Source organism: Macaca thibetana, chromosome 11 (genome assembly GCF_024542745.1).
Source record: "Macaca thibetana thibetana isolate TM-01 chromosome 11, ASM2454274v1, whole genome shotgun sequence".
Lineage (NCBI taxonomy): Eukaryota > Metazoa > Chordata > Mammalia > Primates > Cercopithecidae > Macaca > Macaca thibetana.
Window position 1 is genome coordinate 67,672,489 of NC_065588.1, and position 27,496 is coordinate 67,699,984.

At 39.0% G+C, this 27,496-nt stretch overlaps 1 protein-coding gene across 2 annotated transcripts in view; it reads left to right on the plus strand.

Annotated features, from left to right (window-relative positions):
- LGR5 (leucine rich repeat containing G protein-coupled receptor 5) overlaps positions 1 to 27,496 on the plus strand; it is a 147,244-nt gene that overhangs the window by 55,882 nt on the left and 63,866 nt on the right. For both annotated transcript variants that reach the window (XM_050750061.1, XM_050750062.1), the window contains exon 2: positions 10,195 to 10,266. In XM_050750061.1, coding sequence (XP_050606018.1) covers positions 10,195 to 10,266 — 72 coding nt within the window. The remainder of the gene's footprint in view (positions 1 to 10,194; positions 10,267 to 27,496) is intronic.

Consider the following 27,496-nt stretch of genomic DNA (forward strand, 5'->3'; position numbering starts at 1 on the left):
AAAAAGTCACATCAGTTACTACATAATTTCCTTACTTTTGCCCTCAATTTATTGCTTAAGCTTTTCAGTTGTCTTATTTATTTTAGTAAATAAGCTTGCTTTTTTTTTTTTTTTTGGAGACAGGGTCATGCTCTGTCACCTAAGCTGGAGTACAGTGGTGCCATCACAACTCACTGAAGCGTTGACCTTCTAGGCTCAAGTGATCCTCCCATCTCAGCCTATTGAGTGGCTGAGACCACAGGCATGGGCCAGCTAATTTTTTTTTTTTTTTTTTTTTTTTTTTTTGGAGAGACTAGGTCTCACTATGTTGCCCAGGCTGGTCTTGAACTCCTAGGCTCAAGCAATCCTCCCACTTAGGCCTCCCAAAGAGTTGAGATTACAGGCATGAACCACTGAGCCTGGCTTTAGTACAGAGTCTTTTAGAGAGGCAATTTTGGATCAGCTAGTTCTTTGTAAGCCTCTGTATACCAATCAAAAACTGCGTACCATTGTTTCTGCGGTATTTAGGATCCATTCTTTTCCATTATGTCCCATAAATGAACAATTTTGTCTATATTAAAATTTCCCGATTGCGGCCACTACAACTTCTAATTATTTCTTGTAGGCATACCCATTTTTCTAGAAAGGCACAAGTTTGGGGTCTATAATTTCTAAATATAAAATTTGATGGTGTTCCCAGTAAAGAAGTCCCAGACTCCTTAGATATTGACAAACCCATAATATCCTGTCTTTTGAAAATTCTATCTACCTGAGGCTTCCAACTACAAACTCAGTCTAGTTCCTATTGAATACCCAGTTTAACCTCCAGATCCCAATCTGGATTCCAGATCTATTCTGTGCACTAGTGCACTAGACTGGACCCAGTCTAGTTTATGTCAAGCACTCAGATTTGATCTCTGGGTCCAAAAGGGAATAAAATGATTCAGATAAACTTGGAGCGCTCAGGATGCAAATTGTGGAGCTTGAAATATGAGAGGGACTTAACCAGGACCTCCAGATGCAGTGAGAAAGCAGTGAGCTCCATGGACTCAGCAGGTACCTTTTGCCTGGTTTCTTGATACACCCAGTGGCATGGTCCAAGGGTGGATGGGGTGTCTCCGTTGAATCCCACTTCTGACACCAAACATAAAGAAAATCTAAAGCACAGTAAAATTTTAGAGTTTATTTGCGTAAGAAGTAATTCATGAGTTAGTGAACACCAGACCAACAGAGGTTTTGCATTCCAATGCAGAACATCAGAGGCAAGCATTTATGGGAGATGCAAAAGTAAAACAAAGAAATCTTATTGACTTACAGTTATCTTTTTGGGGGGGTACTTTTTTGGGAAGTTCTTAGTCACATAATTATATCTTAGTTGGCTGCTTCTGATTAACTAGAGTTAAGTTTAATTTCTGTTCAACATAAGCATTTACCAGAAATGACCCCAGTTAAGTTTAGCTTATATCTGCAGTGTGACCCCAGTCAGGTTCCACCTATATTTGCAATTTAAGCTAGATGAAGGTTACTTTTAAGCCCTAACTGGTTTTATTTGCTCAGAAAGTTTTCAGGCCTGTCTCCATTTTAATTTTACTTTAACATTTCTCATAACAATTTTCTGAAGTAGATACTATTATCTCTATTTCACAGATGATGCAGATGAGGGAACTGAGGTACAAAGATGTTAAATAATTTGCTCAAGGTTACTTAGCTCAGAAATATCAAGGCCAGGACTCAAACCAAGGCAAAATATCTACAGAATACACACTTTTAACTATTACACTATTAACTCTTTCAAAAGAATTCCTTTGAAACCCTAGGAGAAATAATATTAGAAAAAGAGAGTAATATTAGAAAAAGAAAGTTTACCAGCCTTTTCCTTACAAATCAGTGTATAGTTTCACTTGTTACAGCAAGTATGTTTTACTTCTAATTCAAAGGTCATCAAATAAGATAAAATGTTCTGCTGGCACTTTGCAGAAAAGGGTATCCTGATGGTCAAAGTCAGATGAAAGGATGCTCAGCTCTATGAAACATGAGGAAAATGCAAATTATAACCACAATGTGATATCTCTGTACATGCCAAAATAACTAAAATAAAAAAGAGAAAAAGGCCAGGCACGGTGGCTCACGCCTGTAATTTTGGGAGGCTGAGGCTGGCAGATCACAAGGTCAGGAGATCGAGACCATCCTGGCTAACATGGTGAAACCCAGTCTCTATCAAAAACACAAAAAATTAGCTGGGCGTGGTGGCACGTGCCTGTAGTACCAGCTACTTGGGAGGCTGAGGCAGGAGAATGGCATGAAACTGGGAGGCAGAGGTTGCAGTAGCTGAGATCACGCCACTGCACTCCAGTCTGGGCAACAGAGAGAGACTCCGTCTCAACAAAGAGAGAGAGAGAGAAAAAAAAAATGATACCAATTTTGGTGACAACAAATGGAAACTATTGGATATGAAATAATTGATATTCTTATAGACTACTTGCGGGAGTATAAATTGATATAACCACTTTAGAAAACTATGTGGCAGTATCTATTAAAGCAGACATATGCATATACCAATACCCAGCAGTTCTACTCCTAGATATGTACCTAATACGTACACTTATGAATGTTCAATAAATTTGTTTAAGAATATAGCAGTACTGTTCATAACAGTCATAAACTGAAAACAATCCAAATCTCCATCAACAGTTGAGTGGGTACATAAATTGTGGTGTAATGATAAAATGAAACACTATATTGCATTAAGAAGGAATAAAGGGCCGGATGCGGTGGCTCACGCCTGTAATCCCAGCACTTTGGGAGGCCGAGGCAGGCGGATCACGAGGTCAGGAGATAAGAGACCATCCTGGCTAATACAGTGAAACCCCGTCTCTACTAAAAATACAAAAAATTAGCCGGGCGCGGTTGTGGGCGCCTGTAGTCCCAGCTACTCGGGAGGCTGAGGCAGGAGAATGGCGCGAACCCGGGAGGCGGAGCTTGCAGTGAGCCGAGATCGCGCCACTGCACTCCAGCCTGGGCGACAGAGCGAGACTCCGTCTCAAAAAAAAAAAAAAAGTATATTATCTCTAGAAGTATATTTGAAAAGTGATCGATTAAAAAGTGCTGGAATGGCTCCAGCCTGGATCCATTGTTATCAAAGGTATCTGGCAGAGAGCTAAATGCCACTGGATCTCCAAAGACAAATTTAAAATGATTGTACTTAGAAGAAATAGGAATTACACTGTGCTGCTAAAGAAGTAAATATTTGTCTTCCACTGTGGTGAGATTAAAGAAAGAGCATCGATTTTTTTTTTTTGTTTCCTTAATTTTTTAAAATAGTAACACTATAAGAAAGGGCTTCCTTATTCACTGATTCAAATACCAAATCTCAACTAAGGCTGAATTTTAAGATGATGAACAAAGTATCTACTTTAGTCATCTCCCTCACAACAAATCCATAGAAATGATAAGAAAGATACTTTAGAATAAGAACGAGAAGAAGGAGAAAAGAAGGGGGGAGCAGAAGGAAAAAGAGGAGGAGAAGCAGCAGTTAGTGGCACTTGGGCATGGGGGTAGAAGGGCACTTTTCAATGAATGAGAATCTTTGAGGAATCCCTAGGAAAGGAAACAAATAGGATCAACTGAAGAGGGAAGCTTAATTACAAGCAAAAACAAACATTGTGAAAGGTGAGCAAAACACAAAGAGAGTTTGCTCCCAAGAGCATTTTATTTCAGAACAGTTCTATACCTCATGCTCTTAGAGGCAGTATAGCCATTTGTCCAGGCTGCTACAACAAATTAGCATAAACTGGGTGGTTTAAACAACAAAAACATATATCTCACAGTTCTAGAGGCTGGGAAGTCCAAGATTAAGGTACCAGCAGATCCAGTGTCCTCTGGGGGTCAGCTCCCTCAGTTTTCAGTTGGCCAACTTCACACTGTATCCTTAACATGGTTCTATAGTGTAGTTGTTAGCACGTCTGCTTCACACACATTGTATCCTTAAATGGCAGACAGCGGAGCTCTCTCATGTCTCTTATAAGGACACTAATCTCATCATGGGGGCTCCCCTTTCATCACCTAATTACCTCCCAAAGGCACCATCTCCAAATATCACCACCTTAGGGATTCAGGGTTTAGCATATGAATTTGGGGGAACACAAACATTCAGTCCATAGCACACAGTAATGTGCTGTAGTATGCTAAAGGGGAAGGGATCCATAAGGAAGGCTAATAAGGAGGAAGGTATAGGTGTGGTAAGCAGGGGACAAAGAATATCGTTGGTGGTCCAAAGAATCCCAGTTATTTCCATGAAGTAAGAGGACAGGTGCCCCATGAGCATGATGGGGGTGGTCATTGATGAAGAGGTTCAGGGCAGCAGTTCCCATGGGAGTAAGCTGAGCAACAGCAAAGCACAGAATTGGGCACTGGTGTTACAAACACACAAAGACCATGAATTTATAGTCACAGATCTGCACATTTATGAGGTTTTTTTTTGTTTTTTTGTTTTTTTTCTGGTAGCACTCAGTATCCTGGGATAATAACAGAGAAGATAAAGGAATTGTGGTGTTTTTCCAGAGCTGAGGTTTTTCCAGGAAAGTAAAACAAAAGACAGGGGCTAGGGAGTTGAGAGTGTTGGTGACATGGTGATCCAGGAGATCAACAGCCTAGGTTTTGGGGCTAAGATGAGTTTTGATACAGGAAGTATCAAAGGACTGGAGGTTGAAATAGAGAACAATGAAGATGGAAAGATAAGAGGTTGTGTCAGAATGACAAGGGTCTGTTGAACTAGATCTTGAATGGCCTCGGAAGAGACATGGGGGAGTGGTAATTTGGAAATGGAGAGGATAATGCATTCCAGGGAAGAGAACCACACGTGTAAAGACACATGCAAAGGGAAACGGTAAGAATTTCCATGTAACTAGATCACACATTGCATGGAGGAAAATGGCATGAGATCAAGATGGAAACCCACATTAAGCCAGATTGTGAAGAGCCTATGGAGTTTGGGCATCATTTCCTCCCAGAGGCAGGAGCCAGCAGTTCTCAGATAGCACTGTGCTGTATGGCTACGGTTGGACAGGTTGTATCCTGCACAGAGGCTCCTTCATGGGGTCTAAACTCCAGGCTGAGCTCTGCTTGCCAAGCCATTCACCCTGCTTGCTCTGTAGCTGTTACCTCAGGAGGAAGAGGATATTTTCTTTAATTCTTCAACCCCTCAGGAGAGGGAGTCCTCTTTTAATTCATCTACCTGAGGGGCTGCCTTTCTTTTTGGCTAGCAGTGGCTCTGTGTAGAGTGATGAGCAGACAGACTTCTCAGGGTGACTGCTCTGGCCATGGTGTAGAAGATGACCCAGAATGAGGAGACACAGTAAACATGGAGAGCAGAACAGTTTTCAGCAGTACTGCCTTTGGCCTAACTAAAGGCAGCCAAGAAGAAAGAAGAGGGTCCAGATCCAGCGAACTCTGTAGTGCAATTAACACCGGGGGCTTATGGACATAGGATGGTGGGAAAGGGAAAAGTTAAAGATGACTCAGATATATTCTCCACTGTGTTCCTAGAATAAAACCTGACCACGTTAATGCTCATTTAACATCTGTCAAATGAAAAAGAAATAGAGATGCAAGTAACAAAAACATTTTTAAGGGAAAGATACTGTCTGCTGGGATGCAACCCATAGGAACTCATAAGAAACAGTACCTTTCATCATCGTAAGCTTCCTCAATTTCAAGTGAGTTGCAGAGGTCAGAGAACTGGCCTGAAAATTTAGGGTTACTCCAGGCAGTTGTTTTCAGTCCTGGCTGAGCATTCGAATCACCCGAAAAGCTTTTAAAAACTCCAGTGCCCACAGTGGATCAATTAACTCCAAAATCCTGGGGATAGAACCTAGATATCAGCATTTTTTAAGACAGAGGCTCACTCTGTTGCCCAGACTGAAATACAGTGGTGGGATCATGGCTCACTGCAGCCTCAACCTCCCAGGCTCAGGTGATCCTCCCACCTCAGCCTCCTAAGTAGCTGGGACTACAGGAACACACCACCACATCTAGCTCATTTTTTTTTTTCTTTTTTCTTTTTTGTAGAGACAAGGTCTCCCTATATTGCCCAGACTGGTCTCAAACTCTTGACCTTAAGCAATCTTCCCACCTCAGCCTCCCAAAGTGCTGGGATTACAGGTGTGAGCCACTGTGCCAGTCCAGACATCAACATTTTTTAAAGCTCCTGGGGTGGTTCCTATATATAACAACTGCTCTCATGGAATTTGCAATCTCTATTCTAGATTTCTAGATGTGATCAGTAGTATAGCATAGATAAGAGGTGGATCAGAGACAGAGCAGAATGGTTTAACTTATTTGACCATCTTGTCACAGCAGAAATCAATCATCCATTTCTTACAAAATCCTTTTACATAGTGACCACTTCTTCAAAATTAATTTCTACATCTTGACAAAACATCAAGAAATTCATTATGTGGCTTCATTGATTTTTATGAAACTGAATCATGGGCAAGATGTGGTTTAAAAAAAACAGAGCATTTTAAAATAATAACTTAAAGTGTAAATAATGCACAGGCTTGGAAATTATTTTAAGACCTCTCATTTTCTGCTAAGGTTATATGTGTACCAGGAGTCAAAAAGACCAAATGCTATAGAAAAATAAAAGGAACAGTTTAAAAATAATTTGAGGGTCAGAATGAAGATATTTTGCAAAAATTAGAAAGGCGGTACACAAAAATAAAGAAAGCAAAAGCAAAACAAAACCAAAAACCCTAAGGTCTAGACCTAGATTCTAGGCCTGGGCTTTCCCCCTAAATATTGCACTGAAACTTAGAGGCCACCTCACCTCACTGAGCCTCATTTTCCTCATCTATATTGAGCATTCTCACCTGGTGAGTTTCAGTCCTCTCTAGCAGCCAAACATTCTCTGATTCTATCATTGTTAAGTCAAAGATGAGCAGGCTAAAAGTAATTTAAGCCTCACCATTCTTGATATGAAGGCAAGAGGAGCATCACTTGCCAAAGAGAAGGACCCACCCCAAGCCACTGCTGTTTTTACTGATCCACAACAGATAAGAATTTCAGAGTAAAGTCTGGAAACTTTTGTAGTTATTTAACTATTTCTGTTAAATCACATAATAAAATATTGAGTCTTGTATTTTGTATATCTTTGTATTTTTATTTCACCTTTTTAGTAATCAGTTTTTATTATAGTTTATAGTAGTGTAAGTCCACAGCGAATTAGAAATTTTAAAAATTTCATCTTTCACCATGTTTGGAATACACTAAGCTGGAGAACCATAATTACATTTTAACATCAATGCAAAAGTGCACATAGAAGGGAAAAGAGCAAATGCAGGCAAATTAATTTTTACCTTGCCCATTTTGAATTTTATTTTAGAGGCCTATTTCATTTGGTCTTAGATCATTGCTATTAAAAGTTATTTTCGGCCGGGCGCGGTGGCTCAAGGTTGTAATCCCAGCACTTTGGGAGGCTGAGATGGGCGGATCACAAGGTCAGGAGATCGAGACCATCCTGGCTAACACGGTGAAACCCCGTCTCTACTAAAAAAAAATACAAAAAACTAGGCAGGCGAGGTGGCGGGCGCCTATAGTGCCAGCTACTCGGGAGGCTGAGGCAGGAGAATGGCATGAACCCGGGAGGCGCAGCTTGCAGTGAGCTGAGATCCGGCCACTGCACTCCAGCCTGGGCGACAGAGTGAGACTCCATCTCAAAAAAAAAAAAAAGTTATTTCTGCTACAAGTTTATATAAACTGCTAGAGGCTTTTTAAAAGAAAACAGCCTGTATTAGAAAACAGGTGGTAAGGGGTTGGTTGGAGACGGAGTTTCGCTCTTGCTGCCCAGGCTGGAGTGCAATGGTACAACCTCAGCTCACTGCAACCTCTGCCTCCTGGGTTCAAGTGATTCTCTTGCCTCAGCCTCCCAAGTAGCTTAGGATTACAGGTGCCCACCACCATGCCCAGCTAATTTTTGTATTTTTAGTAGAGATGGGGTCTCACCATGTTAGCCAGGCTGGTCTCAAACTCCTGACCTCAGGTGATCCATCTGCCTCAGCCTCCCAAAGTGCTGGGATTATACGCATGAGCCACCATGCCCAGCCAAGTACTTTCCTTTTTGAAAAAAGAATTAAGTCACCCCCCTCTGATCGGAAATGGCTAATCATAGGGTTTCAAGCTATTCATATAGAGACATCCTTGTTTAAAAATAAGGAAGGCTGCATAATGAGGTTGGTTTTCCCAAGATTATGCAGCTAGTGAATGGGAAAGTCTAAGTTCCCACCCAAGAGGCTCTTCTCAGGCTTGCCTGCACTTTCTCTGCTGCCCTAGTGTCCTCCGCAAATAAGAAGTGTTCAGGTGGGAACCAGAGAGTGAATGCTTACATAAGCCTCACTTCCAAGTACTTGAAATAGGGTAACAAATATTAAAAATAATGTGGAGTGCTTATGAATCACCTTAATATGTAAATGACCATGTTCTATTTAGAGCTTTCTGCAGATAGACAAGATCAACATTTGTTCTAAAGTGATTTCCACATCACATAGAAAAATATGAGAGAAAATCTATGCTCTCCACACCATATGTCTTGATGTCAAGACTGGTTTGATCTGTGTTACCAATAGACATGGCCCAAAATCAAACCACTTTGATCCTTTTGGGAAATAAGTAGGATATCAAATTTTAAAAAGTGAATATTCCTGAGAAATATCAAGTCTTTGCAGAGATTCTATAATCAATGTGAGGAATCCAGAAACTGCATTGATCAGTTTAAAACATGCCTGTTCAGTGAACTTAGTGACTGTGCTATTTCACAGGAATATTTGGGAAAAAAATGAAATTGTTTATCAATTACTTGACTTCTTTATCTAGACAATGCCAGAAAAATCCAGACTTCTGAGTATGGACAATACAAAAATTTGTAGTCTATACTTATGGCATTGTCTAGTTTTAGCTTAAGAACATAGCATTTACTTGGCTTCATTATTTATTGTTCACTAACAGATAATAAAATTAATAGCAATTTCGGGGTGGTACCATACTCTGAAACAATTAATAAAATATTTTATCTTCTTTGCACATTATTGTGACTTTTTAAAGGCGAAGAGTGAATGATTCCTCAATTCTTAGCGTCACTGATGTAAAGTCAATATTTGATTAAGGAACCAAAATGTTGCGAATGGAATCAGCTGATTAGGTGCAATGCATGTGTCCACTTTAATAAAAGCAATAATTCAGGTTGAAAAGAACTTCATGATCTTTTCTCAAGATAAATTTTAATGCAGGCCTGGTCTGAGAATACAATGCCATAAGTTCTGAATCTTCAGGTTCGTGCAACAAGTCATTTCTTAAGTGACCTTTAGCTGACTACATAAAATCTGAGTTGGTCTTGATTAGAATCTGTCCAGCTGTCAGTCTTTTGGCCTCTGAGATACAGAGGGCATATACCCATGATGCTGTGGGGCTATGTAAGAGACAGTAAAGAAATAGGAGGGGGGGGAAGAATAAAATGTAATTACACGGAGTTTCGTTTAAAACAAAAATTGATTGAGTTCTGCCTAAAGTGGCTTGTTGTTTCCTGTGCCAGGAACTACTGTGCAGACCCAGCAGGAAGTGTGCTACAGAGCGGGATCACCTTACACCCTCGTTTTATGGTTCATTTCACTTATTTAATGCAATCTGAGAACCTGCAAAAGGAACATGTTAGAAGGAGGGAATAGGCTTTTTGTCTTGTTTTGTTGTTGTTGTTGTTGTTTTTAAGTTTCTTTGAATCAAAACATTTGTTTTTACAAGGTGCTTGAAGTCCCAGAGAAAAACAGGACTTCTAGAGTTGCGTGATGAAGACATTTCTCTTTGTCACACAATTTAAAGCAAGACACAAAGTTGAGTTATGTCTAGAGTTGAGTTATGTCTGTTTCCTTTGCTGTCCACTCACATAATTTTAAACATAAAGAATAACAACTATGCCCATGAATGGCCTAAATCATTTTGGATTTCATGTAAGTTCCTCCTATGGTCTCTAATTTGATAGAGAGCCCATGATGTTGCCGGGAATGTTGGAGAAAAGGAATATATTTAAGATGTAGAATAGCGATTCATTTGTCAGGCAGAGGAATGAGTTCATTTTACTGTATTGTTTGGAAATGTGTGAATTGAACAGCTGGATTTCCTTGTGGTGGCATTCGCTGCTCCTCACACGCTGTCTATTTTCCCCTCCAGAGACCTCAGTATGAACAACATCAGTCAGCTGCTCCCGAATCCCCTGCCCAGCCTCCGGTTCCTGGAGGAGTTGTAAGTATCACTGTAGTCTTGATGCATCCAGTCAACACTGGGCACATTCTTGTGTTTGTCTCTCATACTTACTGTGGGAACCAGATAAAACAAGGCAGAAAACCTGTCAGCACCAACAGTTTCAAAACATGAGGAAACACTTAGTTGGGAGGGCGCAAAAATAGAATTGCTTATGATTCTGGAAATCAACTTATGAAAGAGTTTACCATAAGGCTACAACTTTCTAAGGTGAGACTGAGCCAAACAAATTAAAATTTTAAAACAAAGCCTGTTTAAAAGAACTGGATAGCTCTTTGGAAATAGTTAAGCAGCAGGATATTAAAAGTTTGAATACTGGTTCATGTTTATTAAAATCGCAAGTAAAGCTATAATCAAAACCAAAAACTGCTGCTTGGTTCGGCTTGTGACGGGGAGAATTGAGTCCACATTTGTATAGCACCAAAACTTCTTGTCCTAATCACTTTTAATTACTATTTCCCTACTTTTAAATGTAGCTTCCCCCAAGGCTTCAGTAGAAAAATGTGAAATCCACAGAAGATTTAAAACTGGGCTCTTCCAAACACTAAAAATAAAAACTAAAAAAGGAGGAAGCTAAAATTAGTTAATGATGCACAGAGGAATTTTGATTAAGTCTAGTAACCACTTTTCACAAGATGAAAAAGAACTGTATAAATCAAAAATCTGCATTTAAAAATTCACTTGACCCTCTTACACTTTTGAATGATGGGGATAAGGAGGGGATACCCCATCACAGCCCTGGTGTAGAACGTTTGGCACCATCAGTTGAGTCAGTCCTCTGACTGTTGATTAAAGGAATTGTTTAGGTAACAACCTCTTCTGAAAATATTTTCTTTATAAATCCTGAAGTCAGAGTCTAATTTGGGGGGTAATTTAAATTATTAATGCACCCCAGAATCCACCATGGGAGGTGGAAAGAATGTTTCATCATAACCAAATGACACTACATTAATCATTTTCTCAAGAGAATAAGAGGATAACATATTGAAATTTCTCCCCTCTGGAGTTTTATCTATATTTATTGTTGACGGCATTATGTTTTATGAAATGCTATTGTTTTACTACTGAAATCAGTTGCATGTGATCAAATTGATATCAAGGGTTATGGTAGGGAATCTTAGATTTCCAGATTGTACAGCAAGTTTTTATCATTCAGGGAATGGATTTTCACTCTAGGTCCTAGGCCTTTTTTTTTTTTTCCATCTTCTCTTTTGTCTCAGGACATTTCCATCGCTAGTATTTAACCTTCATAGGAGCTGGAACAATGTCTGTCTTAGTCATGGCTGGTACATAATAAATAATCTGTAAATTTTTAATGAATGAACTAATGAGAAAGCAAAATATGTAAAAGGAGTTTCTTATACATGTTAACTGCCTAAGAAAAAAGTAACAGATTTTCATTGACATTAGTCAACACTTTTAAACATTATTTTAAATAATTTCCAAACATCAGAATTTAAAAAAATTATATCTGTCTTGTTCTCTCTATACTGCCACAATTAATATACAATAGTTAGCCCTGCTTACCCACCATATTTCTAAGGTATGCCCTTCCTAACCTTTTCCCTTTAATTCCCTTATAATATCCTATGGCAAAATGCTTCCCTTCTCCCCCAACACACACCTCAGCTTTAGACCACAAGCTGAATCAATAAATAATTCACTTCCCCAAGGACTTTGTTTAATAGATTTCCTCCTTCAGTGACCCAACTCATTCAAAATAACTCCTCTTTCTTCATGAGGTGAATATTAATTCTGTTGCAAGGCCAGCTTTTAAAAAGATAGTTGAAAAAAAATCACAAAAAAAGCAATGGTGTTTGGGGAGAGAACTACCGTTTGAAAATGCTACTACTAATACTTTTCTGCATTGTCTTATTTTTATCTCTCTGGAAACTTCATCAAGTATCTTGACCATAGAATCACAGAATTTCAGAAATAAAGGAGACACTTTAGAGACTATTCATTCCATTGCCTCATTCTGTTCTGGAATTCTTTCTGCTAAGCCGGCTGACTTGCTGAATTTAAAATCAAGACTGCTTTTCCATATATAATTCTGTGCTGCACCTAACTGATGTCTTAAAGACATCGTTATTCATTTAGCGGCAAAAGAAGTTAGTATTTACAAAACCTGGAAAAATGATCAACTCTTCTTGATTTATTCCTTTGTTCCCAAAGCTAAATTTAGGGGTTTGGGGAGGTTCTTTGATTTTTTGTTTAAAACAAAAAATCCTTTAACAGAACATTTTTATTATGCTGTTGATTGTTTCTGGTAGACATATGCTTAAGTCTATATTCTCTTTTAGGCTATATGATATTCAAAAATATAATATAAGTGTAATAACAACAATAATAGCTTACTCTGTGCCAATCACTGTTGAAAGTGCTTTACACACATCATTTCAGTGAATTATAACTCCATAAAGGTAGATATTATTATTCCCAGTTAACAGATAAGAAAACTTAAATACAGAGAAAATAAGGAACTTGCCCAACATAATGGAGTTGGTATGTATCAGAGCTAAGATTCAAACCTAGGTCAAAGCTAAGATTCAAAATAACTTTCAAAGCCATGCTTAGAAAGCGGAGGGAGGTTTGGAATTGTGCATGGTTTATTTGTGCTTTTCTTTTCTCCAGTAGCACCTAGCACTGTGATTTCACAGTAGTTTGCATAGTGGAATACTTTTAAATGCTCTATAAACTGAGTTGTGTAATGATCAGTGTGTATATACATGTCTGTGCATGTGTCTGGGAATGAGAAAGAAAGCAATAAAGAGCTGTCTTCCCAGAAGGAAGAGATTGGATATTCAGGTTATTAATCTATGACTATTATATACTATCTATGAAAAAAGTATCATCAGAACTTTCAGGTGTAGAATTTCACCAATCTAGCATTGTTCAATAGGTCCAAAAGAGTCTTAGATTGTATTTTGTACATGTAAGTACATATACTTAAGCACCATGTTTATATAGCATATATTTTACTTGAACTAATAAACAACCACCCATACAGCTAGATAGAGATGTTAACTCTCTGTCTCTCTTTCTGTGTGTGTGTGTGTGTGTGTGTGTGTGTGTGTGTGTGTTATGACAATTAGGACACTGTATGAAAGTGTTAAGTCTCTCATTCAGCTTATTCAGCTCATTTTTGTGTTTTATCTCTTTATACATTAAATATGAAACTGCCGCTGATACTATCAATAATATTAAGAAACCCCCCCACCATAAAACTCAGTCTTTACAAATCACTATCAACCAGGCGCGGTGGTTCACGCCTATAATCCCAGCACTTTGGGAGGCCGAGGCGGGCGGATCACAAGGTCAGGAGATTGAGACCATCCTGGCCAACATGGTGAAACCCACCTCTACTAAAATACAAAAAAAAAAAAAAATTAGCTGGGTGTAGTGGCAGGCACCTGTAGTCCCAGTTACTCAGGAGGCTGAGGCAGGGGAATCGCTTGAACCCAGGAGGCGAAGCTTGCAGTGAGCCAAGATTGGGCCATTGCACTCCAGTCTGGCATCAGAGCAAGACTCTGTCTGAAAAAATAAAAAATAAAAATAAATCACTATTAATAAAGCCACATTACCACTCTTCCCCTTAGCTCTAATTACCTGATACATCATTTCCCTCATTTAATTCCTTTAACTATATTATAAACTGTGTAGATAGCCCTGGTTCACCTCTCATCCATGGCTAAGCCTTAACAAAAGTGTCACAGTTCAAAATCCTGTAAGAATCAATAAAGCGCTAGAGGTATCCACTGACTTAATGTTTAAAAATGCACGTAACTCAGCCGGGTGCGGTGGCTCACACCTGTAATCCCAGCACTTTGGGAGACTGAGGTGGGTGGATCACGAGGTCAAGAGATCGAGACCATCCTGAGCAATATGGTGAAACCCCATCTCTACTAAAAATACAAACATTAGCTGGGCGTTGTGGCGCACACCTGTAGTTCCAGCTACTCAGGAGGCTGAGGCAGTAGAATCGCTTGAACCTGGGAGACAGAGATTGCAGTGAGCCAAGATGGTGCCACTGCACTCCAGCCTGGTGATAAAGTGAGACTCAGTCTCAAAAAAAAAAAAAAAAAAAGCATCGTAACTCTTGATTGAATGACGAATTACAGAAAGTATTTAAGAAGAACAGCTATCACAGAAAATTGTCTTCCTCTCTCCTTCCTGACAGTCTAGAAAACTTGTTACCTACGCCACAAGTTTTTGACACATTTCAGTCTTATTTTATTTTGTATTTGTTTAGTTTAGTTTTGTTTTGCTTTGTTTTGTTTTGTTTTTGTGACTCTACAAGGTGACCAGATATGCACAGGCCAGTTGTCCTTCTGGTGGCAATGTGCCCGTGCATAGAGAAGGGGAGTCTTTTGCAAAAAAGAAAGAAAGAAAAGCAGGTCTAAATTAGGGAAGCTGTGCTGCATAGAAAGAAGAGCACAGAATCTAGATCCAGAAGCCCAGGATTCCCATCCTGGCTCTGCCACTTACTAGCTGATAATCCACTTAATGCTCACTAAGCCTCAGAAGAGAATGGTGCTGCCTGCCTTTTAAGGTGTTTCCAAGAATCAAATGAAAGGATGATGAAAGAATGTTGGTAAACTATATTCTGTATATAGAGTTGTATTAGGAAAATGAAAACACCTTCCAAAAGATTTTAACCCCCTATGTTCTTATTTCATGAGCCTGATTTTGCAGGAATCTCAGGGATCCTGGACTTGAAAAACTGTTTCCAATTCTGAGCTTTAATGGATATAGGCAACGATTGCAGATAGTTCTTTACTATTTTAATAACCTGAGAAATCATTGTATTTCCTTCCAACAGTATCTCTCCTCCTATTTACTCAGTTCTAGGAACTTCCGTTAACGCTTGCTATGTGGACAAATAAAAGATCCTACATTTGATCCATCAGAATGTGGTAGAGATGTTAGGAGCTAATAGCAGATGGTGACTATTGCTGGCATCTACAAGTTACATTAAACTTAGCTTGGCAGTCTGACTAAATAAGGAGGGGGGAACGAATTGTTACCATTTAAAATTGTCCAAGTTAAAAGCCTTTATTTCCAAGTAGCATTTAAAAAAATCTTCCCAGATTCTAGTGCTATTGGAATCAAATACTCGATTTAGAAAAGAAACATGAGAAGCTCTAGGGAGGTCTGTTTTTAAGTTACTATTGTTCCCTGGAACTGTTTGCTCATATTATGGTTGGACATGAAGAATCTCTACATAAATAGTAGATATCTATTATTACAGATGAAATTTGTAATGAGAGATCACTAAACTTTCTGAAAGCATAATCTAGGCTTGTTACTTCTACTTCCCCAGCATGTTACTGAAAATAGCGTCTGTATAGCTGTCCTGCCTGTCTTTTGAGATTTTTTTTTTTTTTACTGAGGATTAAATGAAACAATGATCAAAGAACTTTGGTAAACTATAATCCACATATTGAGTTGTGTTCATAAAATGAAAACGCCTTCATGCCCATGAATAATCTTCAGGCCCTTGGCCTTCTCACAGTGATCGTCTCCTGTCTTCATAGATCTGACCATTGATTATAAACACTGCCTCCTTGAAACTCAAGTGTTATTTCATGGCACTTATTTTGTATGGGTAGTCTTCCAAATGGCTATCCATCCAGCTAGATATAGACATTTAGATATCTGTTGCTGTATATATATGTTTGTAGTGTATATCTTTTGTTATGACAATTAAGCCACTGTTTTGAAAGTGCCCTACCTCTCTGCCTCCTTTTTCTCCTTAGCATTCCATTCTCCCCCACACCCTATAAAATGTAGACATCCTGCATATTTTTCCACTTAACTTTATTGTCTCCTTTCTCTATACTTCCTCCATTCAACACACATTTATGAAACCACTGAGAACATAAGAGCAAATAGGACTTGCTGTGTTTGTTTCATTCATTCATTCAGCAAGCCCCTGCCCTCAGGAAGTTGTCAATTGAGTGGTGGAGACAGATAATAAGCAAGGACACAATTGCATATGATGTTTGCTAATTGTGACAAGAGCAGTGAATAACACAAACATGGTATAGATAGCGAACAAATAACAAGGGGTGAGAAGGAGGGAAGGTCTCTCTAAGAAGGTGATGTCTAAACTGAGATGAGAAGGTGAAGGAGGGATTGGAACCCTAGAGCTGAGATACAGTGTTTTAAGCAGGAGAACAGTGTGAGCAGAGGCCTTAGGTGGGAAGAACATGATGTGTTTGTGGATCTGTAAAAAAAATCAGTATGGCTGGCGCAGAGTAAGAGAGAAGGAAATGATGTGGATGCAGTTGGCGAGGAAGGAAAAGACCAGATCGTGCAGGGCCAGTTAAGCCATGTATGGAATTCAAATAAGAGCAATGGGAAGCCATTGGAGGATTGTGTGCAGCTAGTGAACCAACAGGATTTATGAACCTAAAAGATTTCTCTGATTTCTGCCTGCAAAATAGATTGGGGAATTATGGAAGCCAAAGGACCCAGTAGGAGGCTACAATAGGTGTCTGGGCAAGAAACTCATGACTTTCTGTATATAGATGACCCCCAAATCTGTTTCCAGACCAGATCTCTTTTGCCTTTGATTGCTAGGCCAATGGTTCTCAACATATTGTCCCTGGACAGTGGTGCACTGGCACCACCTTGTTATTTATTCTTTATCTAAACTTGCTCTTTATATGAGCTTGCTTTTGAGAAATACAAATTCATGTGCCCCCACCCCAACTTGGTAAATCAGGAGCTCTGGGGATTAAACTCAGAAAACTGCCTTTAACAAGCTCTCCAGGTGATTCTGATGCATGGTAAAGCTTGAGGACCACTACTCCAGGCTAGTGACTCTCGAAATCTAGTGACATCAGGATCACCTGTAGTGCTTGTAAAACCACACATCTCTGGGCCCCACCACAGAATTTCTTCAGCAGGCTGGGGATTGGGAGGAGAAAGTCAAGAATTTGCATTTATAAGCCACTTCCAGGTGATGTCAATACTGCTGGTTTAGCTACCACATTTTGAAAATCCCCAACTACTTAAGTGACACCTCCACCAAGTATCTTCCAATACTTCAAAACTCAACATGTGCAGAACCAGATTCAATCATGTGTCACCTGCCCAGCCTCCCACAAGCATTTTCTCCTACCTTGCCTGCTTGCCACCAGCATTCTTAGTATCCAGACTTGTGCCTGCCCTGTCAGTCATTTTCTGTCATTTTCTTCTCTTACCTCCTATATTCAGCCAATTTTCAAGTCTTAAAGCTCATAATTCCACCGTGTCTTTCCCGTTTGTTCAGTCGATTTTGTCACCACCTAGTTCGGGTTCTCATTGTCTCATTTGGGTAACTCGTTTTTTGTTTGTTTTATTTGTTTGTTTGTTTTTTAGACGGAGTCTCACTCTGTCACCCAGGCTGCAGTGCAGTGGCACAATGTCAGCTCATTGTTACTTCCACCTCCTGGGTTCAAGCAATTCTCCTGCCTCAGCCTCCCGAGTAGCTGGGATTACAGGCACCTACCACCGTGCCCAGCTAATTTTTGTATTTTAGTAGAGATGAGGTTTCACCATGTTGACCAGGCTGGTCTCAAACCCCTGACCTCAAGGATCCGCCTGCCTTGGCCTCCCAAACTGCTGGGATTACATGCGTGAGCCACCGCACCTAGCCTGGGTACCTGTTAAAATCTGTTAACAAATCACCTGTCCTAATTCTCTCAACAATTAATGAATTAATCATTGTTTCTGGGGATGGAGACCATGAAGGTCTTCAGGTGATCTTACAAATATTAAACAGAGAGAACTACTTTAAAGTTTCCCATCCTTGAATATGCATTAGAATCACCTAGCACAGTTTTTAAAGCTACTAATGACCAGGGATTGTCCCCAGAGATTCCGATTTAATAGATCTCAGTGGGGACCCAGACATCATTTTTTCAAAGCTCTACAGGTGGGCTGAGAACCACTGGAATATATGAAAGCACCCTAACAGACGAAGACAGTCAGGGACTCATCAGTTGGTTGAACACAGGGACTAAAGGGGAGGTCTAAAGATGAGAGATGACTCTGAATAGGGTTATGAAATCAAGTGTCAGGAGCCTGGTGAGGGACAGAAACAGGGAATTCAAGGGAAGAACTGATTTTGGAGGCAAGAGGATGCCCAGTTCTGGATATACTAAGGGTAAGGGGGCGGCAGGACATCTAAATGCGAATGTCAGTAACATTGTTGGAATGTAAGTGTGAAGCATGATGGGTCTGTTCTAGAGATAATGATTGGAGAGCAGTTTACGAAGAGGTGATGGTTGAAGGTGCTGGGTGGATGAGAACCTTGAGAGAGAACTTTGAGAGAGGTCTGTGTTTCCTGGTGTAGTTTTTCAATCTACAATAAAATCACTGGAACTGCTTATTAAAAAATGCAGATTTCCAAGTCCTTCTCCCAGAATGTCTGGTTCCCTGGGTCAGGATTGGGGCCTTGGGGATCTGAATTTTTTATGGCTTCTAAGGTGATGGCAATGCACACTAAAATTTGAGTACCACTAAGCAGAGCAGAAAAAAAGAAAAGGTGTGAGGACAGAAACTTGAGGAACATCTATGGTTGGAAGATGAAGACTAAAAGAGAGCCTAGGAAGAGGAAGAAGAGATGACCAGTCATAGCGGTAAGAGTAGTAAGATTGTGCTGAATCTGAAAGGCAGTCAGAGGAATTTAAATAAAAAGCAATGGGCAATGGTTTTCTGATAGCCAATGCCTCAAGTGATACAACCATTGTGTCCCCGCATTTTCCTGTTTTGGGTCAGGGTTGCTCCTAACCAACCTAAGCTTCAGACCAACCTTCCTTTAACCAGAGTAATAATTACAAACCCCAAATTTGGGGTCAAAATGCTATATTTGAACCAAATTTTCTTCTATGAACTTTTCTACACAGTGTGAGCAAATAACCTCTCTTTGGCTCATTCTGCTATTTGTAAATGGAGATGATGCCAATTGTTGAATGTGATTGTTATAAACAAATAGCACCATGCTCATAAAGTACTAAATATTGTGCCCTAGCATTTATGAACTGTTTGATAAATAGTAGCTACTATTTATATGCCCAAAAGCACTATATGTGGCATATTAAAAGTGCTCTAAGAAATTGCTGAATTTAAGTTTGATATGTAACAAAGAATGAATATTCCTCAGCTGTTTCTAATCTGCTTCTATAATGACTAGCTATCTTGGAATAGTTATGCCAGACCTGAAGCAACTGCAGCAGTATGGCCAGCTGCCTTTGGAAACAAGATCAAACGATCAATAAATATCAGTTGAGCTCCCTGCTCCGTGCATGCAATAAGACTCTTGAGTTTAGGAGTCTATGATCAGATAGACTGCTTATAAAAGGGTAGAAAATGAGCTAAGCACTGTGGTGCGTAGCTGTAGTCCCAGCTATGAGAGAGGCTGAGTCGGGAGGATCCTTAAGTCCAGGATCTTAAAAAAAAACAACAACAAAAAAAAAAAACTTTAAAAGAAAAGGTAGAGGATAGAAAATCAACCTTTATAGGTTTAGATTTTATAGAACGCATCTTATAGGAGAGCTGACTGTTAACTGAGATGGTTAAGGAAGATTCCATAAAGGAATTGAAATTGAACTCTCTTAGTCTGGTTAAAGAAACCACAGGGCCCTATGCACATTAAAGGATCTCCTTAATGACTTGAAAGAGTTCATTTACTCAGTCCAGTGGTCTTAGTCCTTAACAATTCTTAGCCCTTGAACCTTGAAATCTGAATATTTTTTATTATATCAAATAATGAAAGCAAAATGCACAGTTCATGAATACACAGTTTAAGAAAGGAAGTCTTTTGGCTGGATTTCACAAATTGGATATGCTTGACACAATGACGGCAGCACTTGAGGCATTGGCTAGAACAATGGAAGGGGGTGGATACAGTTTTTGAAAATTGCAATTTTTCAAGGAGTATTGGGAAAGACATTTTTTTCTCAAATGGGAAGAAAATTCGTTGATGAAATGTCATGATTCTTGTATCCAAGGCACTGAATTGGCTTCTGCAAATCTTACCAAAGATGAACACAAGAAGGTTAAGTTCTTATGTATCTGTTCCCATCTGACCAGCAGGGGCACCTCATAAAACAACACCTACCATGGTGGGCTTAGTCAATTATTGCTGTCATGCATTACTGCAAGTTGAGGCAAATTACATCTTACTATAAGTTTCATCATATTTCTAATTCTTCATATGACTCAGATACTTGGCTCCTGTATGGATAAACCAAAGCCAAACCTATAAATGTAGTTGGCCCTAAAAGTAACAAAAGCAAATCAATTAATTGAATTGAATCATGAATATCAATTTTAATTGACTATTATTATCCTGGTTTCATCACTTATGTATCTTTTGAGAGTCCCTAATTATATTATCATAGTTTTGGCTAACTTTATTTAGGACAATTTTTTTCCAAATGAGAATATTTTGATACTTTATAAAAGAATAAAAGACTTTTCAGAAATTTTACATTTAAATGATAGTTTAACAGCAATTAATTATTCAGGTAAATTAGAACTCCAAAGAGTGGGAAAATTCAGAAATAGTCACAGAACTGCTGAAATCAATATTGGAAAATCACAGAGAAGGAAAACAGTACCAGAAAACTAGAAATAGGCAAGTACCATCCAGTTCTTTAGAATGGAAAAAGGGGGGAAATTATTACCATTAAGCCTTATAGCCCTCATCAAATTTCTAGAAGAAATTAATTTAACATTTATAGAGTGTATGCCCTTTCACTCTCGTGTGCTTTGTAAAAGTTGGAAAATAAAGCGACAATTTCTAGGAGCCAGCATGAATTTACTAAGTAGTCTGATGAAACGTTTTCTTTTAAATCACAAGAATTATGATGTTCAAGTTAATTCTACTCCAATTATTTAAGTAGCACTGCTATTACATAGCTTCCATGCTCCATAAGAAGACCAGACTACCTTTAAATAAATAAGGAAAGTGACAATGTTTTTCACTTTACATAAAACCTTTCGGAGCTTTGGTGTCTTCGTCTACAAAAGGTGGACGATAATAATCCCTGACCTACTAAATTATATAAATTATGGGAAAGTGCTTTTTACAATGTTAATGATATGTTATAATGAAGTAATCTTACAATAAACAGGAAGAAGAAAAAGGGAGGAAGAGGAGAATGAGGGAGGAAAAAATAACAGTAGGAAATGCAAGTGTAATTTTTTTAAAATTGAGGGTAGACAAAGACCTTCATGAAAGAACCCTTTCATTTCTTTTAATGTAAGGGAAATGAGGCCCAGGGAAGTTAAGTAACTTGTGTTGTCTCACAGCAAGTTAATGGTGAGAAGGAAGAAAATCAAAAAGGGAAAGAAAAAAAAATAACTAAATTAGAAGTCAAGAAGAAATTTGTGCAAGAACTGACCCAGGAGGCCTAGTAGATCTAGCCAGTCCTTCTCACTTAGCTCTGAAAATGCTACTCAGCCAAGTGGACCCATGTTGGAGCATGGTTTCCTGCACAATAATTTCAAAGGTCTCAAACGCAAGGTCAAATGCCCCCTTCCATCCTCAGTACTCCCCCGATCTTGTACACATACCTCTCCATATGTCTAGAGAGGAAAAATTAGACCTACGTATGATTGCTTTGCTCTCATCCCTCCATTTTACAAAAGGTAGCTACAAAATATAAAATAAAATCTTTTAAAGATTCAAATTACTTTAGCAATTCAAAGAAAATTGTACATTCTCCAAAATACTGTAGATGGTTTTTACAGCACCAAAACATCTACCTGTTTGATTTATTGAAATAGGAATGTGTCTATTGTCTATTGTAACTTAATGGCGTTTTTCTTTTAATAGCAATTAAGTCAGTAAAACTAACAATGGTGGGACAATATGAGTCATATTTGGAGCAATGACTTAAGGGATAAAAACTTTTAAAAATATTTTATGTAGAAAGACAAGTTTTTTTTAAATCAAGTTATATCTTATTACAGAAGTGAAGATGATGAAAAAAATATTCCCATGAAATGATAATTTTAGAGACAGCGTTTTAAAAAAAAAAAAAAACAAAACTTCTGACCAAATGTTATGTTGCTCTCTAGGGTTGGAAAATAATTGCTTAGCAAACTGTTAGTTCAAATCATCACAAGAAAGATGTGTGTGTTTCTTCCTATTTGTGTATTGTGAACACATTTGAAAGCCTGTTTTATTCCTATGTTTGCATGCATTTTGGTTTTAAAAGTACTAAAGCCACCCCACATGGTAAAGAAATAAAAGGGGAATAATTTCCTTAAATTGCTGTTTTTGTCAATGAGACAGATCTGCCACCAGCCCAGTAAAGAGCTAATAGCAGATCATAAATTCCTTTGCTTTAAGACAGACCGCCCTGATATCACAGGTCAGTGGTTCCACAGGTTAGTTCCGAATATAGACTCAGGGGACCGAAAGTCCCTGCCCAAAAATGAAAACCTATTTGTGTGAAATGAGTTTCAGGAAATGTAACAGAAAGGCATTCACCCTAACAATAATTTAAACTAGTTTAAAAAAAATAAAGTTTTTACTTTCTCCTTTTCATTTCCAAAGTCACTATTTCAAAAACCATCCAGCTATTTGATGATACTGTCACAGCAGTGAAAGCTGATAAACACCTAGTTGAAGGCTATGTTTTAGAGCTCACAAATGCACTGTTGAAGTCCTGACTGTGAGCAGGATAGTTAGGGGCATTTTGACCAAAATAAGTTATGAGTCAGTTGAGTCTGATCAATTAAGCTGTCTGTGATGGTCAACCAAACCTGAATCTGTCTTAATTCAAAAAGCAACTTTTTTATATCACATCATGCCCATTTCATTTGCTTCAGTATTATACATAGCACTTTGGATAACTAATCAAATGCATGTGGATTATATATAATGTAACTGTAAGTATAAAACGTTGCTCCCCTTTGACTGCCTACATTACACCTCGACCCTAGTGGCTCATCAGGTTGGATTTTTCTTCCACACCAAATCCCACCACTTCATGCCACCTCTGCCACTGCTACACTATCCCACCATCTCCCATCTGAAGATTTTAGTCCCTCTTGTGCTTCCACTCTTGAGCCCCTGGTCTCTTCTCCGCTTTAAAAGGGTCCCATTGAAAATGTTGGCAAGCGGGCGGATCACAAGGTCAGGAGATCGAGACCACAGTGAAACCCCGTCTCTACTAAAAATACAAAAAATTAGCCGGGCGCGGTGGCGGGCGCCTGTAGTCCTAGCTACTCAGGAGGCTGAGGCAGGAGAATGGCGTGAACCCAGGAGGCGGAGCTTGCAGTGAGCCGAGATCGCGCCACTGCACTCCAGCCTGGGCAACAGCGTGAGACTCCGTCTCAAAAAAAAAAAAAAAAAAAAAAAGAAAATGTTGGCAAACTATGCATCTAACAAAGATCTAATATCCAGTATCTATAAGAAACTTAAAAATATTTACAAGAAAAAAACAAAGAAAGTAAAAAGTGGGCAGACACTTTTCAAAAGAAGACATACATGCAGCCAACAAGTATATGAGAAAAAAAAAAAAAGCTCAGCATTACTGATAATTAGAGAAATACAAATCAAAACCACAATGAGATACCATCTCACACCAGTCAGAATGCCTATAATTAAAAAGTCAAAAAATAACAGATGCTGGCAAGATCATGGAGAAAAAGGAATGTTTATACAGTGGTGGTGGGAGTGAAAATTAGCTCAACCATTGTGAAGACAGTGTGGCTATTCCTCAAAGACCTAAAAACAGAACTACCATTCAACCCAGCAATACATTACTGGGTATATACCCAAAGGAATGTAAATCATTCTATTATAAAGACACATGAATGCATATGCTCATTGCAGCACTATTCACTGTACCAAAGACATGAAATCAACCTAAATCCCCATCAGTGGTAGACTGGATAAAGAAAATGTGGTACCTGTACACCATGGAATATTATTCAGCCATAAAAAAGAACAAGATCACGTCCTTTGCAGAAACATGGATGGAGTTGGATGGAGGCCATTATCCTTAGCAGACTAACACAGGAACAGAAAACCAGGTACCACATACTCTTACTTACAAGTGGAAGCTAAATGATGAGAACACATGGACACATAGAGAGGAACAACACACACTGGGGCCTATCAGAGGATGGGAGGAGGCAAAGGATCAGGAAAAATAACTAATGGGTACTAGGCTTGATACCTGGGTGATGAAATAATCTGTACAACAAACCCCCATGACACAAGTTTACCTATATAACAAACCTGCATATGTACCCTGGACTTAAAAGTTAAATAAATATATATACAAAAGGGTCCCATCAGAAGGACATTTCTAAAACACAGATCTAATCACACTACTCTCTGATTTGAAATCCTTGCAAAGACCTTTATGGGATGGGCCTGGACACCTCTCCAACCTTACCTCCTGCCATCCTCCTGCTGTCATTCCACTCCAGCCATGATCACCTCCTTGCAGCTTCTGGACCACACCAGGCACACTCTACCTCAGGAATTTTGTTGTCTTTATATCAATACCTCCATGGTGCAGGCGTCTACTGAAATGCCTACTCAGCAGAGAGATTTTTCGGACCATCTTATCTGAAATAATAGCCCATCACCGCCACAACCACCACCCATTGTTCTCTATCCCTTTGCTTTGATTTTGCTTTTTTCAGAGCATTTTTCATGTTATATTATTCACTTGACTTTTTATTTAATAACTATCTTGTCACATTAGAATACCAGCTCCATGAGGTCGGGGGCTTTATCCTGGTATTCACTGCTGTATCACTGTCACCTAAAGAGGTACTAACACAAAGCTGGGCACTGTGGCTCACGCCTGTAATCCTAACACTTTGGGAGGCTGAGGCAGTGAATCGCTTGAGTCCAGGAATTCGAGACCAGCCTGGACAACATGGCAAAACCCTGTCTCTACCAAAAAAAAAACATATACAAAAATTAGCTGGGCATGGTGTCACATGCCTGTAGTGCCAGCTACTTGTGGGGCTGAGGCGGGAAGATTGCTTGAGCTTGGGAGGCAAGGTTGCAGTGAGCCAAGTTTGAGCTACTGCACTCCAGCCTGGGTGACAGAGTGAGACCCTGTTTCAAAAAAATAATAATAATAAATAAATAAATATTTAAAAACATAATAAAGTGGCACCAGCACAGAGCAGGCCCTCAATAAATACTGTGGGATATAAAAAAGATAGCTTCAGATGTAGAGGAATTATAACCCTGATGCATTATTAGTAGGAATATATAAAAGTGTAATCATTTTTCCAATGGTTATGCATAGAACCACCATTTGACCCAAGAATTCCACTACTAGATATATACCCAAAGGAATGGAATGCAGGGACTCAGATATTTGTACACTAATATTCGTAGCATCACTGTTCACAAGAGCCAAAAGATGGAAATAATACAACTTTCAATTAACAGATGAAGGGATAAACAAAATGCAGTATATACATACAATGGTACCTTATTCTATCACAAAAAGGAATGCAATTTTGATATATGATATAACACGGTTGGACACTGAAAATATTATGCTTAGTGAAATAAGTCAGATACAAAAAGAAAACATTATATGATAAGTCAGATACAAAAAGAAACATTATATGATTAGTGAGATATATATATCTCACTAATATGAGATACCTAGAAAAAGCAAGTTCATAGAGACAGGATGTAGAATAGAAATTACCAGGGGCTGGAAATAAGGGGAATGGAGGGATATCGCTAATCAGGCATGGAGATTTTGTTTGGGATAATCAAAAATTTGGGTGTAGATAGTGGTAATGGTTAGACAACATTGCGAATATATATAATGCTACTGAATTGGAATACTATGCAGCCATGAAAAAGGATGAGTTTATGTCCTTTGCAGGGACATAGATGAAAGTGGAAACCATCATTCTCAGCAAAGTAACACAAGAAGAGAAAACCAAACACCGCATGTTCTCACTCATAAGTGGGAATTGAACAATGAGAACACATGGACACAGGGAGGGGAACATCACACATGGGGCCTGTCGGGGGATGGGGGACTGGGGGAGGGACAGCTTTAGGAGAAATACCTAAATGATGAGTTGATGGGTGCAGCAAACAAACATGGCACATATATACCTATGTAACAAACCTGCACATTGTGCACATGTACCCCAGAACTTAAAGTATAATTTTAAAAAATCTCTAGACAGGCAAGCTAGTGTGGGAGGAAAAATTTTTAAATGTTACTGAATCTACACATACAAATGTTTAAAATGGTAAATATTATTTCGTATATATTTTACCACAATAAAAATATGCATAGCCAAGACCAGAAAAAAAGATAGCTTGAAAGAATAACATTTCTTCCCAACTTAGACTGACTTTTAGGAAAATAGCAACATGCGATGTCTGTGATAGTTCAGGTGCACCAACTGCAAGCTAACAATAGGAAGACGAAAGGCAAATAAAGCAGAGAGACGGAGAATATTGTAGATTGAAACAGCTTTGCAAACATGATGCATTGGGGCCAATATCTAGGCAAGTATGATACCATACCTTTCTTTCCTGCAACGGAGGTTTACCAGCCCAGACAGCTAAATAATCCTTCAGTCCTTGACTCTCGGAGGATACCACAGGGGTCCGTCCTGATTCGATTATTCACCCAAAACAGACTTCAGAGCTTTGGGACAGCTCAGTTCCACAGGGTCATCCAGGAGCCCGGGTTCCTTCTGGTTTTTTGTTGTTCTTGTTTTGCCTTCCGTGGAATGTTCTCCAAACCAGAATTGTTGATGATGTCTCACCAGTACCCCTTCTGCAGGAAGGGGAAATTGAAGAAATTAAGAACAAGCAATGTCTATTTAAGGAGGTGATACAGGTGTTTCACATATCACTTTTGATCACAGTTGAATGTAGTCACATAATCAGGTTTAGATGCAAGGAAAACTGGAAAATCAGACTGTAGCTGGGTGGCCATGTAATCTGCTAAAATTCTGGGTGGGGGAATTATTCTACCAGGGGAGAATGGATACTGGGGGACAGTCAGTAGTCTCTACTCAACTGGTTAGTTAGGCACTACTGGGGCAACCTACTTTCAGAAAGTATTCAAGGCCCTATACGGATACCAAGAGAATACCCAGGTTCAAGGAGTTCCCAGTCTTTCATGTGTCATAAGACAAGTACACACTATAACACAAGGTATATTATAAAATCTATAGCAAGACACAAAGT